General features: G+C 36.8%; 1 protein-coding gene across 2 annotated transcripts; it reads left to right on the top strand.

The window, feature by feature from the left end:
* Window positions 1-1,758: 1,758 nt before the first annotated feature.
* On the top strand, window positions 1,759-7,476 carry LOC148008332 (uncharacterized). Of its 2 annotated transcripts, XM_087674313.1 has the most exons (4): window positions 1,759-3,104; window positions 3,429-3,899; window positions 4,019-4,127; window positions 7,248-7,476. In XM_087674313.1, exons 1-3 carry the CDS (start codon window positions 2,214-2,216, stop codon window positions 4,124-4,126), a joined length of 1,470 nt encoding a protein of 489 aa, XP_087530439.1. In that variant the 5' UTR covers window positions 1,759-2,213; the 3' UTR covers window position 4,127; window positions 7,248-7,476. The 2 variants fall into 2 exon arrangements, with proteins under 2 accessions (XP_087530439.1, XP_087530438.1); XM_087674312.1 differs by lacking the exon at window positions 7,248-7,476 and having other exon boundaries at window positions 4,019-4,576.
* Window positions 7,477-16,281: the final 8,805 nt, after the last annotated feature.

Below are 16,281 nucleotides of genomic sequence, written 5' to 3'. Positions count from 1 at the left end.
GGAATCTATATACTAACACAAATATTATCAAAATGCTACTGACAATCATAATGGTATAACCACTCCAATGCTTATTCTGCTTGTTCGAGCAAAAATTTTGACACAGGGGACTCAACATTAAGAATACGTCCTAAATAATGTCACTATTCCCCTCATCCCTTGTAGTGGATGTGGGTAGCATTCTCCTTGAAGTCAAGAAGAAACCTCAACTAGTTCGTTTGGGCAATGCCACTATGGCCAATTTTGTGATTGGTGCACCATTAGCCTTCCCACTTAATGCACAATTAGGTGTTGCAGAGTCATTGAAAGGGATACTTATTACTCAATGTGGGCAATCAGCTGTAGCATTTCTGCACGACTTGAACGCCCATTTCCACTTGTAGAATAGGCGGGAGACATTCATACAGAGAACTTCAATGCTTTAATGTGGTGCGAGTGGTCACAGTTATCGAGAGTACATGCTTCAGCCCTAAGGGTGCAAGCTCTAGACTTTTGCGCTGGTCCTAAGGACTTGTTGCCCAAGCGCTTGACGTCAATAGTCAGTTCGGGACGTCCCCTGGCTGGTCATTAGTCACTAGCCGGCAAATAAAGCTCTCACGCAGGTCAAATCAATCTTTCCATCTATCACAATATTATTAGGCGCTGAGAACCGAATCGTTCCTACGAGACATCAACTTTGAAGCTTTTACTGCTCGACGATGAACGAGTACTGTATATATAGCCTGGAGGGGTTTTGGGAATCGCTCGATTTTTGATTAAGCTACGTTAACTATGTCTGCCCGTGTCTGCCTATGAACGCTGGCTGTTGGGCGTACCGAAGTCTTAACTTTAGAAGGCAGAAAACCCATCCTTGTTGTATGGTACTGTACACAAGGCGAGGGCCGATGGGCCATAATATTGCAAGGATTGCGGATGATACGGAGTAATTATGTCTGTCAAGCCCCGCGCAAATTTACGAGTGCTAATCAGCTTCTTCCACGTGGTGGAAATTAGTCAAACACGATCGAATCTGGGGGAGCCACACCTTAATAATCAAACGCCGGTACCTTAATTGTTAATTGGAGAGCGATGCTGCTCTGTGGAATGTGCCGTACGTGCATGCATGCGTTGATGCATCATTGCAATGATGCAACGACACAGTGATGGTCGGCAGAGAGAGAGCGAGAGCTCGCTCGCGCGCGCACAGAGAGAGAGAGAGAGAGAGAGAAACAGAACTTATTAGAAAAAGACGAAGAAAAAGAAGAGAGCCGAGTGGCTGACGCACCTGGAACGCCTTCTGTTCCAGTTCTTCCTGTCTTTAGTCGCCGTATACAACGGCCATTATTGTGGTTTTGATAATCATCATTATTGTTTCTACTTGAAATGATTTCTCAGTGCAAGAGCTGCTGCGGCTCAATTAAAGTCGCGCTTGCCACAAGTTTTACGTCTGTTCAGAGAAGAGACTGATGAGGCGACAAGAGCACCCAGTGACACACACACTCCCGGGCTCCCCGCCCCCCCCCCCCCGCCCTTCCCTCTCTCTCTCCCCGTCCCCGCGATCGATCGATCGATCGACATGATGCGCCCCAGTGGTACTGGATCTGTTCGTACTCACACTTATCATCAATATGCTCTGGCCTCGAGAGAAAAGAGGGGCGACTTTATTAGCCAATCTACGGCAGTGAATCTCCATAGTCCATAGTGAGTGCCAACGGGCAACGTAAAATCTGCGTTTTCATCCTTGTCTTCTCATTCACAGGGTAAAACTTAAAAGGCGATGGCTTATAGAGCCTGCAGAATTCAGATGTATAATGCAGGGCTATAAGCTGATGGACGTCTGTCTTGGTTTAAAAGAGCATCGACTGATATACTTATCCTGCTGTCTGGGCACAGAGAGAAAAAAATCAACAATTATCAGATCACTGGAGAGCGGCGCTCGGGAGGGTAAAACAAATCCGCCCAAATAGGGGTCTCCTCAATGAGCCGCTGCATGCTTCTTTAAGCGTTTGCCATCATCTTTTCTCAAAACGCGGACAGCAATATTCCCAGTCTCCATTCGAGGCATATACCTGTCCTTTCCTTCCACTCGTCTTCTTCTTCTTCTTCTTCTTCTTCTTCGTCTTCTCCAACTGAGCAGCCATGGCTCCTCTGTATGCCTGAGCGTCCCTCCCATTTTCTATCACCATATTAACGTGCCAGCTCCCATCCTCTTGTGATCGGAAGGCCAAAACAGAATGTCCGCCTTGCCGGAGGGAGTATCTCATCTGGCCGCTAATAATTCTGATCACAGATGGGTCACCTGCCAACAATATAGCTACGCTCTACTGCAGCTTGCTGCTGGTGATAATGCTGCGACACTAAACCCTAGCACTCCAGCTCCTTACTATTATGATATTATAGCCGTCGATGAGACATCTACTTTTAAGCATGATATCCCTGCTAATAGTACTAATTCTAGTCATTATGCTGCCCTGTTAGCCCCGCATGCAGCTACTGATCCGTCTCACCATCAGCATGGTCTTGTGCTGGTCGACAATGCAGCCAATCTGCAGATTCATGAGCAGCCTTGTGCTGGCAGGTCTTCTAATAACATCGTTAATGCCAGAACACCTTGCGGGCCAGTACTATCATGGACGCCGCTGCCTAATAGCACTAATACAATATTAAGTGAAGACCTAATTACGGGTATAATAACTACCAATGCGTCGGATTTCAATTATACTACTGATGCACAGATCACCACCACTCTCGTTACTCCTCAACATGCAGCTCAAGCGGCTGCAGCAGCAGCCATGCATAATTATACTAATTCTAGTCCTGAATTACGTGCTGCGGCTGTCGGCCTGGACGATAATATTGATGATGATGGCCACCTGCCCCGGCACGACCTTCATGACGAGGTGCAGAGAAAGGGAGCTGGACTCACGATCAGCCATACGCCTGATTGCACGAATGCCTCGCATACAAACACAAAGAAGTCGCAGCAGCGGCCCGTTCTGAGGAAAGGGACGGTGCACTACAGGGAGTTTCACATATTCTCGGAGAGGCAAAGGAGGCAGGACATGCGCACCCTGTTTGCGACTCTCAAATCCTTGCTTCCTCTTGCACCCAATATTGATAATAAGGTCCGTCACTCACTCAATTTTCTTCACAATCGTTCTCTGCATGCACGCATGCAATGGTGCAGCTTCAACAGTACTGATCAATTTGAACTATTATATATGCACGGCGATCTCGCTAGATAATTACCAACCTTGGCTTGCAACAGAATATCGGTAGATCATTAGCAATTAATTTTCCCAGGATGATGACAACGTAGTTTCTTTCGTGATCGTTGTTATTACAGTTATCGTCCTCATTGTTGCTATTGCCGTCATTATCATTGTTATTAGAGTGTTAACGTGGATGGTCTAAATGCTAATATTGTGAGCTATCGTTTTATTTTCCAGATGGATCGTTGCAGCGTCCTAGGGCTAGTCATAGATTATGTTCATTCCTTGAAGGCCAAGTTGCAAGACCTTGCGCAAATGAAGGATCAATTACAACTACAGCTAGAGGGTTCAGCAAGACGTTCGTATCAATTGTGTCATGCAAGCTCTAACTTTGGCTACAACAGCTTAGCCAGTAAATGTATGGTGCAGAAGTGGGACAATGCTTTATCGAACACTGTAAACACAAGGAAACAGACATGGCTCGATAATAAGACCCCTCCAAGCATTCATCCGCATCCAACTTTCCATGTTAGCGTGCGAATGTGGGGCAAGGCAGACATCTTCATCAATGTAAAATGCCCAAAGGTTCAGGGCCTTTGGTCTGATCTCCTTTCCACCCTCGCTGATCAAGCTTACTACAACATTGATGTGGTCACTGTTACTTTCTCCACCATTGCAGATTCTGTTGTGCATTGCATCTATGCCAAGGTACGCACACACATACACACACACACACACACAACACATGTGCACACAACCCATTTTACGTTGAGAAAAGTTTGATTACTAGATTCCCTAAAGAGCTCTCTCCTCTAAACAATGTGCAGGTGATTGATTTTTCCACCATCTCATGCGAGGAGCTCAAGTCATTTCTTATATGGTTTCTTAGTAATAGGTTGTGTTTGGGAGGACCAAAAGCGCCACATTTAACTTAAGGTACCTTATTGAAGCATATAGGCGAAACTATGGAACAAGCTTTTTCTTCTTCTCAAATTTGAAATGAAGGTTATTCCTCATGACTTGCCTTTGGTAAGATAAGACATAATTTTCATATCTCTAGGTTTTGCATGTACCAAATAATAGGACAATATCTTCTTTGTCTCTATTGGAAAACTAAGACTTTTATTTCCATCATCATCATCAACTAGTTATGGTTGAAAACACAAAACAACACTCCAAAGGGTTGGAATGTTAATAAAATTAGATAAATACGGCCCTCGAGTTCATGCAAGAACTACCATGAATATGATGTATTTTCTTCTCATTATGTTTGGGTCCTCTCCCCCACCATTACCTCCCCCCCACCCCCCCAATTCTGCCCCTCTTCTTTTAGGGTGATGCACAATGATTTGTATTATACAAAGATATTGAAATATCGAAATAGCAAGGGGTGAAAAATGATTGTTCTAATGAGATCAAAATCATGGAAATAATTGATTGTGGATTTTACAATCAGCTTTTTTTGGCATCTAAATCAAACATATGTGTTTGGGAGCTTCTTCTACAAGAAACCCTTTATATCACACACATTCAAAGGGTAATTTAATTTAAAAAATTACTTGCATGCTATAAGACAATAGAATGATCCCTTTTTTGTTACGACTTCCATGTTTTTTTCAAATTGCAATTAAAAAATCCCTTCTATAAATGTGAACTTCAAACTTTATTGAAAATTTGTCAATTAAATAACCATTCTTTAGATTGCAAGTGGTATAATTACATTTTTTGAGGTGCAACCATTGAGCATACATGTTGAACTTCATGGATTCTATGTAAAACACATTATGAATAATTTCTTCTACTTGTAAATTCCAATATTATGTCAAGTTGAATCATAATCAATCCTTAAAATTTTACTTGCATTTTGATGTGAAAGGCAATGCATAAGCAATGCCAACTTGGTATCCTAATAAAGATAACTTCATGTCTAAATATTCAACAATTATCTTGTATTACCATAGTTGCAAACCATTTGGATAATATAGCATCTAAGGAGAATAATCTAGAATCTTTTGAAATATTTGTTCAAAAAATACCTATTTGAATATTACTTTTTTGAAGTGCCATGTTTTTAAGTCCCCTATAATTGTAAAAGTTATTTTAAAAATCTTATATTTTTTGTTTTTGTAGTTTTTAGAACTATCAAATATTAATCAATTTTAAGCTTATATGATAATATGCATGTACATACATTGTTGTTTTGAAAAAAAAAGGGGTTTTCCCTTGAGATTTTCTATAGTTATATACAACAAAGTAAGAGAATTTTTTTAAAGTAGTTTTCTAATTTTTTCCAAGATCGCATCATTATTTATTAGCATGGAGGTTTATGTCCTCTTCAAATATTGTGGTTTTATATTTACCATTTTCAATGTAACTCATATATTTACCAATAACCTACTAATGTCAATGACAACAATAATAAAATTTTTACCTTACATATGGTATAATAAATGGTTTTAGATGTAAGACGTGCTTATAGTTAGTTTTTAAAAAATTACGTTAACATGAAATTGTGCCTTAATATATGCTAGAAATTATAGTATAAACACGATGTGAAACTATATTCCAAAGTCAACAATTAATCAATATTGCATATATACTACTAGGGTAGTGTAAAAACATTTAAGAAACTAGTAATTGCTTACAACGAAACTAAAAATTTCATGTACATATTTTTCTAGTATTATGAGGCGGCTAACACATAGTGAGCATGATGAAAATGAACATTTATTATGCCTAGACTAATGCTAAATTGGAAAATTTGTAACTCAAGCTACTAGGATAGGGCAATAATGACTACCATGGCAATCTTTTTGTTGTTGATCCTTGTCATGATGTCATCAAAGGTATTACCTTAGTGAGCTAAAACATCTCTAGAGGAGTGCTTTCTTGAGCTTTGCCTTGATAGAAAATTGCTTATGTTCTCTAAATCACAAGTAAATGTACATCAAGAGCAAGCTCATGAAGATAATTGCTATCACCACAAATGGGAGATTTGCCCAAATTACGGTCAACACTAGTCCAAGCACATTAAAGTTTATGTGTTATGCTTAATTTGATTCACTCAAATTGTAATAAAAACACTCATAAAGCAAACATTTTTTTATAAAGAAAGGCTTGAAATTTGAATGATGCCTCAAAGGTATACCCAAGTTCTGAACCCGTGCACATATGTACACACCAGATGTTCAAACCACTTGAGCTACAACCTCGTTGTCGTGTTGTCACTAGTCCACCCTATGAAATGTCTTTACTTGCCTTTGAGCTACAGGAAGGGACCAAAAAAAGTTTAGGGTAATTGCTTAGGGAAATAAAGCCTTGATTGCAAAGGCTATGTACAGAATGGGAATATTCCTCCAAATTAAGTGCTTATGCTTACACTTGAAGCACACATTGTGCCATGAGCATGAGGCTAATGGTGGTTTGTACACTTTAAGGCACAAAGACATCTTGGAGTGAAGGCACTCTTATGTGCGTAAAATAATGTGTAAAGTATTCAACAGCTTAGCTCTCTTATTAAGTTTCAAGATAATTATCATGTACCAAGTTTAATTAATCATTGCGTTTTAGAAAAAAATAATTTTATTCCACGTAAACTTTATGATACTAGCTTTTCTATTTAAAAAACCTTTAAAAATAATCTAATTTTTAAAACAGTCCTTTCACCATATTAGTTTTAAATGTTTTAGAAAGCTATATGTTATTTTTCACCCAAGATTTCAAAAGAATATATTTTCGTAAGTTTTTTGAGAGAATCCAAGGTAATCTCCTTAAGAGAAACATGCAACTTACCTTAAAGGTTTGCAACTATGTTCTATATTGAATGTGGTCCCACTTCTTGATTGTATCATGCATTCGAGGAAGGATTTCATACTCTTGAACCTGGATTTCGAAAACCTCTACAACCACATATCATGGTAGTTCTTAGTGAAGATGTTCCAAGTGTTAGTTTGGCTTTGGATCATTACTTTACAATATCGTACATTCTCTATTTACTAATGCTTTCAAAAGAGTATTTTCAATTGATATTATGTGTACTAATGAATTCATTCTTAGGTGCTCGGTATGCAACATGAATGCCTACTTGCTCTTCTACTATTTCCATACATGGAGCCACTTTTGAAGGCACTTTTTGGAAAGGTGGAGGAGGGTCTACTCAAAGGGGAACCTTTTTCCAAGGGGTAGCTTTTGATCACTAAAGATATGTGCACATGATAACACTAATATAATCAAAGCTAAGGAAGAGTTTGAGATAATTGAACATGGAATTATTACTATGGTACTTAGCTTCTCCCATTGTACTTGGTATGAATGAAATATTTCATTTTTCCAAAAGTAGCATCGAGCAAATGATAATACCAATATAATCAAAGCTAAGGAAGAGTTTGAGATAATTGAGCATGGCATTATTACTATGGTACTTAGCTTCTCCCATTGTACTTGGTATGAATGCAATATTTCCTTTTTCCAAAAGTAGCATCGAGCAAGGTTGAGGCATTCTTGACAATGTACTTATGGATCCACAATTATCTCAAGAAATGGGTGGCTAACAAATAAAACCACTATTTACAAGCATGCTAGTTGGATTATGGTTCTACAAAGTGTGCTTTCTTTATATACTATATTATGGATGCAATATTTCCCTTATTCAAAAGTGTCATGGAATAAGGTTGAGGAATTGTTAACAACATACTTATGGAACTATAATAATTTCAAGCAATGGGTGGCTAACAAATGGAAGTAAGATGTTGCATGCAAGGTGAAAGGTGGGACCAGGAGTGCGGAAGTCAATGGAAAAAGTAGAAAGGATAATCTTCCAAATATTGAAAAGGATGGATCTAGTAGCAATGGACTAGGATAGTCAAATTTTACCTCTAGCACACCTAGGTGGTGGGTAGGAGCCTTTGGATTGAGCTCAAGTAGGAGGATAAGCTATTCAATTCTAATATCAAAATAGTTATGTGGCACCCAAATACTATTCATGGAGTGGTTGTGTGATGATAGAAGGTTTTGGAGCAAGCTACCTAATGTGGTTCTACTTGAGGTGATGCTTCGCTACTCCAATCACAATTAGCTCAACACTCTACTTATGAAAATGAGTATGCCATTGCTACAATATCATTGAACTCACTATCATGGTGGCAAATAAAGATGTCCTAAGGTCGAAAGACATGCGCAATGTAAGAATTCTTGATGAGAAGTATTGGAAGCAAGTGTGCAGGAAGTTCCATCTTACACAAAGTGAATTGCAATGGCATAAGGAAGTATTTGGCACATTGAGTGTCAAATTAGCCTCTTAGCCTACATGAAATGCCAATGGAAGTATAAGATCATGAAACTAAAGAAGAGAAGAAAATTTAAACAAGTGGATAATGAAAATTTGATTAAGATAAAGGGTCAATGTGAAACATGTTTTTCCAATGATTTTGTGTTTGTTTGGGCATGTAGGAGTAGGAGGGCTCAATCTCCTATTTTGGAGTCTTCTCTTTTTAAAAATACCTATACTAAATGAAGAGTAGGACAACTTTTACTAATTTTGGAGATGCCACTTTGTTTGAAGTTATATTATGGAGCAAGTTAGAGAAACTTATGTTTTAGGCTAGCTTTCACTATATCATCAATTGAAAATAATGTGTGGGTCCTACATATTTAATGTTTTATAAAATGAAAACTAGAATGTGTTGCAAAGAGCCTTGAGAAAATTTTATCTACAAGTTGAAAATAGACAAGAAGGGGAGAGAGATGAAGAAACTACGAGCACACACACAAAAACAATGGAAACTTGAGCTCACAAAGAGATAGGGGCAAAATCTTCTTCTTCTTCTTCTTCTTTCTTCTTGCACTCAAAATAACTAAGTCTACAACATTATAAAATACTAATATGAAAGTACCATAACATATGCACATGCAATCACTATGTGTAAACCTGCTAAGGAAAGGAGAAGTGGCACAATGAATGTGCCATAACCAAGGGTGGAGTATGTGGGTATAACTGAGCCATAGAATCATTGGTATATCCTCATGTCGATCACTTAACATGCCAGTGAGTAATATCCTACCACATCACCAACACACACAGTGGATGTTGGATCATGTAGAATTCAACATCTCAATACTCCCCCTTGAGTGTACCATGGGCTTGTGACTCCAAGCATAGTCCTCAAGCATTGAAGCTTCTCAATGCCTAAGATCTTGGTGAAAATTTCAAGAGCTTGATCCTCTATGCTAACATAAACCATGTCAATGTCACATTCCACAACCCATTCCTAAATGAAATGGTAATGGATCTCTATGTATTTGGTCGATGCATGATACATTAGATTCTTGGCCAATCAAATTCTACCAAGGTTATCACAGTAGATGGTAATCTTCTTGTCCACTTGCATCCCCAAATCACCAAGTAGCTTACATAGCCAAGCTATCGTACATGCTATAATTGCAGCACCTATGTGTATTTTCTTTGTACTAAACAAGGCAATTATCAATTGTTTCTTGTTACTCCAATTAATAATAGTGTAGTCAAAGGAAAACATAAAATCATTGTTAAACCTCTTGTCTGAAATACTATCAGTTCAATCTACATGTGTCTAACCATACAAGTCCAATGGTATGCATGTATCATAAAATAAGATATAATCCAATGTGAACTTGACATAACACAATGTGCCCTGCAATGCATCCAAATGTGGCTTCCGTGGAAGTTGCATAAATTGGCTCTTTAAACCAATTCTGTAGTTTAGGTCTAGCCTAGTGATCATCAAATAGATAAGACTATCCACAATCTTCCAATACTAAGGGGATATTAATGATTAAAAGAAAAAATCGATATACTGATATCCTCAATCAAGTCACCTTGATGTGCACTAAGCATAGTATTAATATCAAAATGTATAGCAATGTGCTTGTAATCAGCTATACCATACTTTTTCAATATATCAAATGCATACTATCTATGTGACAACCATATACATTTAGAGTCATGATTATCTCTATGTTGAGAAAATAACACAACCCTTCCAAATCCTTCATCTCAAATTCAGTCTTGAGGAGTCCCTTCACATGGTCAACCTCTCTCACTATCACCCATAATGATCAAATCATCCACATATATAGTAATGACCACAATACTTGCATCGCTTGCACGTATATAGAGTGAGTGATTAGCCTATGCTCTACAAAATCCAATGTAGATAATCTATTTTGCAATACTATTATACCATGCCATGGGTGCTTACTTTAGTGGCAGCCTTATAAAGCTTGCATACATAATCTCGATAACGCTTATCCACATAGCTAAGTGGCTACTCCACATTAACTTTCTCTTATAACTCCTCCTACAAGAAGGCATTCTTAACATCTATTTGATGCATCATCCAACCCTTTAATGCAAACATTGCTATGGCAATCCTTACAATGACTATTTCAGCCACTCAATAGATCCATATGACTTGTGCTTGACCTTGTAAACCCTTTTGCAGCCACGAATAGCTTTATTTACTTCAAGTAAAGACACTAACTTTTTCATCCATAGCATGATCCCAATACTCATTATCGAACATTGTATCCTCAAAACAAGTGGGTTTTACATCCTACATCGCCTTAGCTATGTATGCATAGTGATGAGCTACATGGCTATCATATGTTAATCATTACATTAGGTTTCTTACTCTACTCGACCTATGTGGACCTAGATCACTACTAGGTGCTTTAGCATCCCCTTATGCCTTTTGCACACCAAGTGTTTTAATAAATGGAAGCCTAAATTCCTCATCCAAGCTTTGCTTAGAGCCATCCCAATCAACATCAACAAGGGAAAACCCTAATGATACATCTATCATAATAGGTGAGTCCCCAACTTTCTTTGACACATGTGATGTACTTGGTGAAGTAACTTGGGACCTCAATCTAGCACTCCAAGTTCTATCAATAAAACAATGACTAGGAGACTCTTCTAGTCCACTCAATGTATATGATTACTAACATATTTTATGCATAGACACACTTTCATGCTTATTGGTTCCAACTGCATTCTGCACATTATTACATCACCTACTCATTTCATAAAAAACATCTCTTTTAACTTTTAGTGCATGTATATAATATCTATACCCCTTCTACTCAAGATAATATCCCACAAATATTCATTTTTCTACTTTGGGATCCAATTTTTTGTGCAAGACATCAAGAATATGTACATAAGCAATTCATCCAAATACTTTTAGATGGAAAAAATTTGGTTTTCTAGCTATAACTGTCTCTTCAAGTATCATACCATATACAACAATAGTGGGTATCCTATTCATAATGTATACATAAGTAGCAACTACTTCAGGCTAATAGTAATGAGGCAAGTTTCTTTTTGACATCAAAGCATGAGCCACAACTGTAATATGTCTATTTTTTGCTTAGAAACTCCATTTTGCTATGAAGTATATCTACATATATATTGCCTATGTATACCTTTTTTAAAGAAACAAAATAACTCATTGGAGAGATATTCTCCCTCTCCATCCAACCTTAGCCATTTAATATACAACCCTATCTCCTTCTCAAACAAAGTCTTAAAGCTTTTAAAGTGAGTGCATACCTCACTTTTCTCACGCATAAAGTAAACCCATACTTTGTGAAAATGATCATCAATGAAGGAAACATAATACTTGCAACCACTCAAAGTTGTAGTGTTTGTAGGACCCCACAAATCAGAATGTATCAATTCAACTAGCTTCTTGCATATATGCTTTTCATATGGAAACACATGCCTTGCTTGCTTTTCAAATTGAGATACATAACATACTTTACGCATCCCATCAACTCTAGAATTTGGCAAATCACCCACAATCTCTTTTGACTACATGTTTTTTAGCCACTGCACATTCACATGAACATTTCTCTTATGCCAAATTTTAATATCATCCACAATATCTAAACCTTATATACACATGATAGCATTCATTTCAAGAAAACTTATATCAAGAGTAAATAATTTGTTAGCATATTTCACTTTTGTAATTAACTTGCAATCATTTTTAGGATCTTCTACATAACAACCATCATATATGAATTAAACATGCAATCCCTATTCTACCATCTAATCAATAGATACCACAATTTTTGTAATATTTGTTATGTGTAGTACATCTGCTAAGTATATATTTTTACCATCCTATATACTCAAAGGAACATTTTTAACATGAGTAATGCGATGAGCTATATCATTCCCTATCTCCATATAGCTTGGAGTCTCTAAACTACACATATCTCTAAATCACTCTCCATGAGAAGTTATGTGGTTAGAGGCATCTTTTTTTATATACCATACATTATTCTTTGATGAATCATCAATAGTCACAGTATTCATAAACTGCTATATAACAAATCATTGTTCACTCTAGTGGATACATAATTACCTTGCTACTTTTTTCCATTTCTAATTTCAAGATTCTTTTTTATGTAGCTTTAAGAAATGTGATCTGTCTAACCACAATGCTAGCACTCCTTACTTTCACCAAAATTCTTTTGCCTATTAGAATATGTAACTTGACCTATGTGACTCCCCTTTCCTTGGGACTGTCCTCCTTTGTTTTATTGTGGATCATATCTTTGACCATGACTAATATCTTAGTCTCTACCATGATCTCTACCTCTATTAGTAGAGTAAAATACCTATTTAGAAATGTTTTTGCTTTGAAAAGTAGATAAATCTAAGCCAAGGTTATTCTCATCAAGTATTAACATAGAAATCAAGTTTGCATAATTAGAAATATCATCCCTTGTATTCATAGATGACCTAAAAACACATTATTAGTGAGTTTGGAAAATTTTCATAAGTTTAGGACTCATGGTCAAAACTTTCTCTTTTTTATAACTCTCACACCATTGCTCCAAATTTATTGTTCAATATGTCAATGATAGCTTTGGAGAACTTAAATATGTCTTTTTGGAGTCCCAATATTCTAAATAATGAAGAATGGGACTTGAAAGATTCTCGAATTCACTAACATTATGTTTAAAGCTCTTGTATTCATCTCCAAGTCCATCTAAGTATACATGCATAATATCATCATCATCAAATATCACATTGATACATCCAAGAGCTTCCACAATACTCTTGATCTTCAAGATATAATCATTAATGGATAGGTTTTCTCTTTTCAATTGATTCACAACTTTAACTTGAGCTATAGGTTTCTGGCATTTGTGTTTACTTCAAATAGCCTTTCCAAATTCTTCTATGCAATAGAAGGGATATCAGATTCTTGTAAATAGCCCATCATGCTATTTATCACAATGATAGATAGCTAATATATTAGGAAAAAACTAAACTCACAAATGGGCCCCTTAAAAATAATATAGTTTAAGATGTGGGCCTTTTGGATTGTCCAATAGAAAGGCTAGATGTTGACATCCATGGAGGGTGAATCTTCTCTCTCCAAATCTTGGATTTTTTATTTTAAAAAGAGGTAGTGGGGGATTTAAGAAAAGGGAGAATGAATAGTACACAAAATTTGAGTTTCTCTCACCTCATATTTTTTCCCCTTTTTTGGAGAATTTTCAATTTTGGTTTTTTTCCCTCTCACAAAATCAGTTTGACCCAACAGTTAAGCAACATACAACTTTCACTCTCTTCTCTATACTAGTGAATTTCCGTCTCCATTGAAGGTCCCTAGTGAGAGTAATTAGGGTTTTAAGCATTCTGCTTACCTTTGCACTTTATTCTCCGTCTTTCTCTCTCTATGTCTCCTCTTTTCTACTATTTTTTCAGTATACCTTCATGTAAATACTAGCTCTTGCTATTGTCTTTTGCACAAATCAAGTTGGGCAAGATTGGATAGGTGCTCGTTTATTTCTCTCTCGCGCGTACTCACACGCTCTCACTTTCTTCCTCTCTGTATTTTTCCTTTTCTACTATCTTTACAATAGGGTTTGATGCTAGTTCTAACTTAAGGATCAATTATCATTACAACACTTAACACAAGGTAGTGCAGAGATTCTATAGCTCGATTTACAGGTAAATTTTTCATATTTTGTGGTGCCAAAATTTATTCATTTGATTAGTGACTTTTATGCTTAATGGGATTAATGTTTTATTTTGTCCATCATTTGCAATGTGTTTTGATCATCAACGATTCAATCTTATCTTCAACAAATCAGCTTATAGGTAAATTGGCCATATTTTGTGTAACTTCTATTCATGCAATTATCTAGATATTTTTTGTTAAAAGGGATTCGTGCATGTATTTTTTTGTACATGAACATATTGTACAAGTTTTAGGTGAAGAACATAATTCTCGATCGACTATTTTGTTGTGGTGAGTGATTCCTTAGTGATGGATGATATGGATCTGTTGGAAGTCGATGGTTCAAAAATGCTTTGCTTTATTGGTCATGTGTGTCCATTTAAATCTCCATGCAAATTGACAACGATCCATGAAACTCTTGTATCCTATCATCCATATAATGCACAATGTGTTGAGTCATAGAATATCTCAGGTGTCAATCCAATGTACCTATTAAGATTTGCATGCCATGTGGCTGCTATTCTTGTAGTAACTACTCTGTAATACCCATGTTTTATATAATGTATTGAGTCAAATCAAACTCCTATTCATTATAATGAAATTTATTTTGGCAAAATTCTCTAAGTATTCTTGTGCTATTCTTTTCATTATATTTAATGTAAATGGTATGATTAAAGTGATATCTTGAAATTGAATCTATACTTTGTGTCAACATACATATCCACATGCGTTTTGATATCGATATTTGTGTACGTTTACAAAAGTGTAAACATCTCTTAATGCCATGTTGACTTGTATGGCATATTGATGATTACTAGACATACTTAAAATGCTTATTGTTTAGGGGTTAATACATACTTCTTTATATATAATGCCTAGGTTATAATGCTTGAGAGAAGAATAAGCATTCTCTTGATAGAATTACGTAACAGAAAATCACTAACGTTAGAAGAGAGAGAGACAGAGTTGGAGCAACTGAAAAGAGTCGTATGCTCTTACTCTCCATTTTTCTCTTATTCCATAATCCATATATCTAAAAGTGAATACAACACTCTAAGGTCTGTAAGACCATTCACACATAGCCTTAATCCACCGACTTATTTAATGTCCCACACTTGTTGATACAACTAGATACGACTAAGACTCTGTTAGGTCACACACATGAGCTTGAAGTCTCAACACTCCCCCTCAAGCTCAAGACAACCCTTGCACACCAAGTAGCTGTCAAAAAACACTGACCTTATATTTACCCAAAGACTTGGTAAAGATATCTGCAACATGTTCATCAGTCTTCACATGCATAAGATTTACTTTCCTTGCAAGAATCATCTCTATGTAAAGTGGTAGTGTACCTCAATGTATTTAGTTCTGGCATGATAAACTGGATTTCTTGCCAGGAGTACACTACTGAGATTGTCACATAACAAGGTCATTGGAGCATCCACTTGTATGTCCAAACTAGCCATAAGCTTGAATAGCCATGTAATCTCACACGCTGAAAATGCAGCACCCTTGTACTCTGCCTCAGTACTAGACAATCCAACCGTAGGTTGCTTCTTGCTACAGCTGATCATTTCACTTCCAAAGCCAAAAGCATAACCACTCGTGGATCTGCGATCATATGAGCATTATGCCCAATTCGCATCTGTGTAACCAATGAGTTTCAGGACCTTATTCTTCTCATAGAACAAGCCATGATCTGCAATGGACTTTACATACCACATAATCCATCTAACAGCATCAAGGTGTTGCTTCCTGAGCTTCTACATGAACTGACTTATGAGCCCAACTACATAACTCAAATCAGGCCTTGTGATGGTTAAATAGATCAAGCTTCCAACCATCTACCTGTACATAGTCACATCATCAATTTTAGCTTTAGTGCTAATGTCCAACTTTAGATTTTGATCAAGATGTATATCTAGTGGTTTACATTCAACCATGTCATATTTCTTCAGCATTTCCATGGCATAGTGTTTCTGCATCAGTCATAAACCATTTTCAGCCTTGATCACCTTAATACCCAATAAATAGTTCAGTTCACCTAAGTTTTTCATGTCAAATTCAGATTT

Source organism: Lygodium microphyllum, unplaced genomic scaffold (assembly GCF_053477565.2).
Source record: "Lygodium microphyllum isolate KBCC unplaced genomic scaffold, Lygodium_microphyllum_v1.1.10 scaffold_189, whole genome shotgun sequence".
In the NCBI taxonomy this organism is placed as follows: Eukaryota; Viridiplantae; Streptophyta; class Polypodiopsida; order Schizaeales; family Lygodiaceae; genus Lygodium; species Lygodium microphyllum.
This window is presented reverse-complemented; position numbering and strand designations above follow the sequence as displayed.

Bases quoted from the DNA above. Each gene is read 5' to 3' on its own strand.
- LOC148008332 (XM_087674313.1), top strand. From the start codon at position 2,214: ATGTCCGCCTTGCCGGAGGGAGTATCTCATCTGGCCGCTAATAATTCT. The intron at 3,105-3,428 runs GTCCGTCACTCA...TTTATTTTCCAG, and splicing joins CACCCAATATTGATAATAAG to ATGGATCGTTGCAGCGTCCT. The intron at 3,900-4,018 runs GTACGCACACAC...AACAATGTGCAG, and splicing joins TGCATTGCATCTATGCCAAG to GTGATTGATTTTTCCACCAT.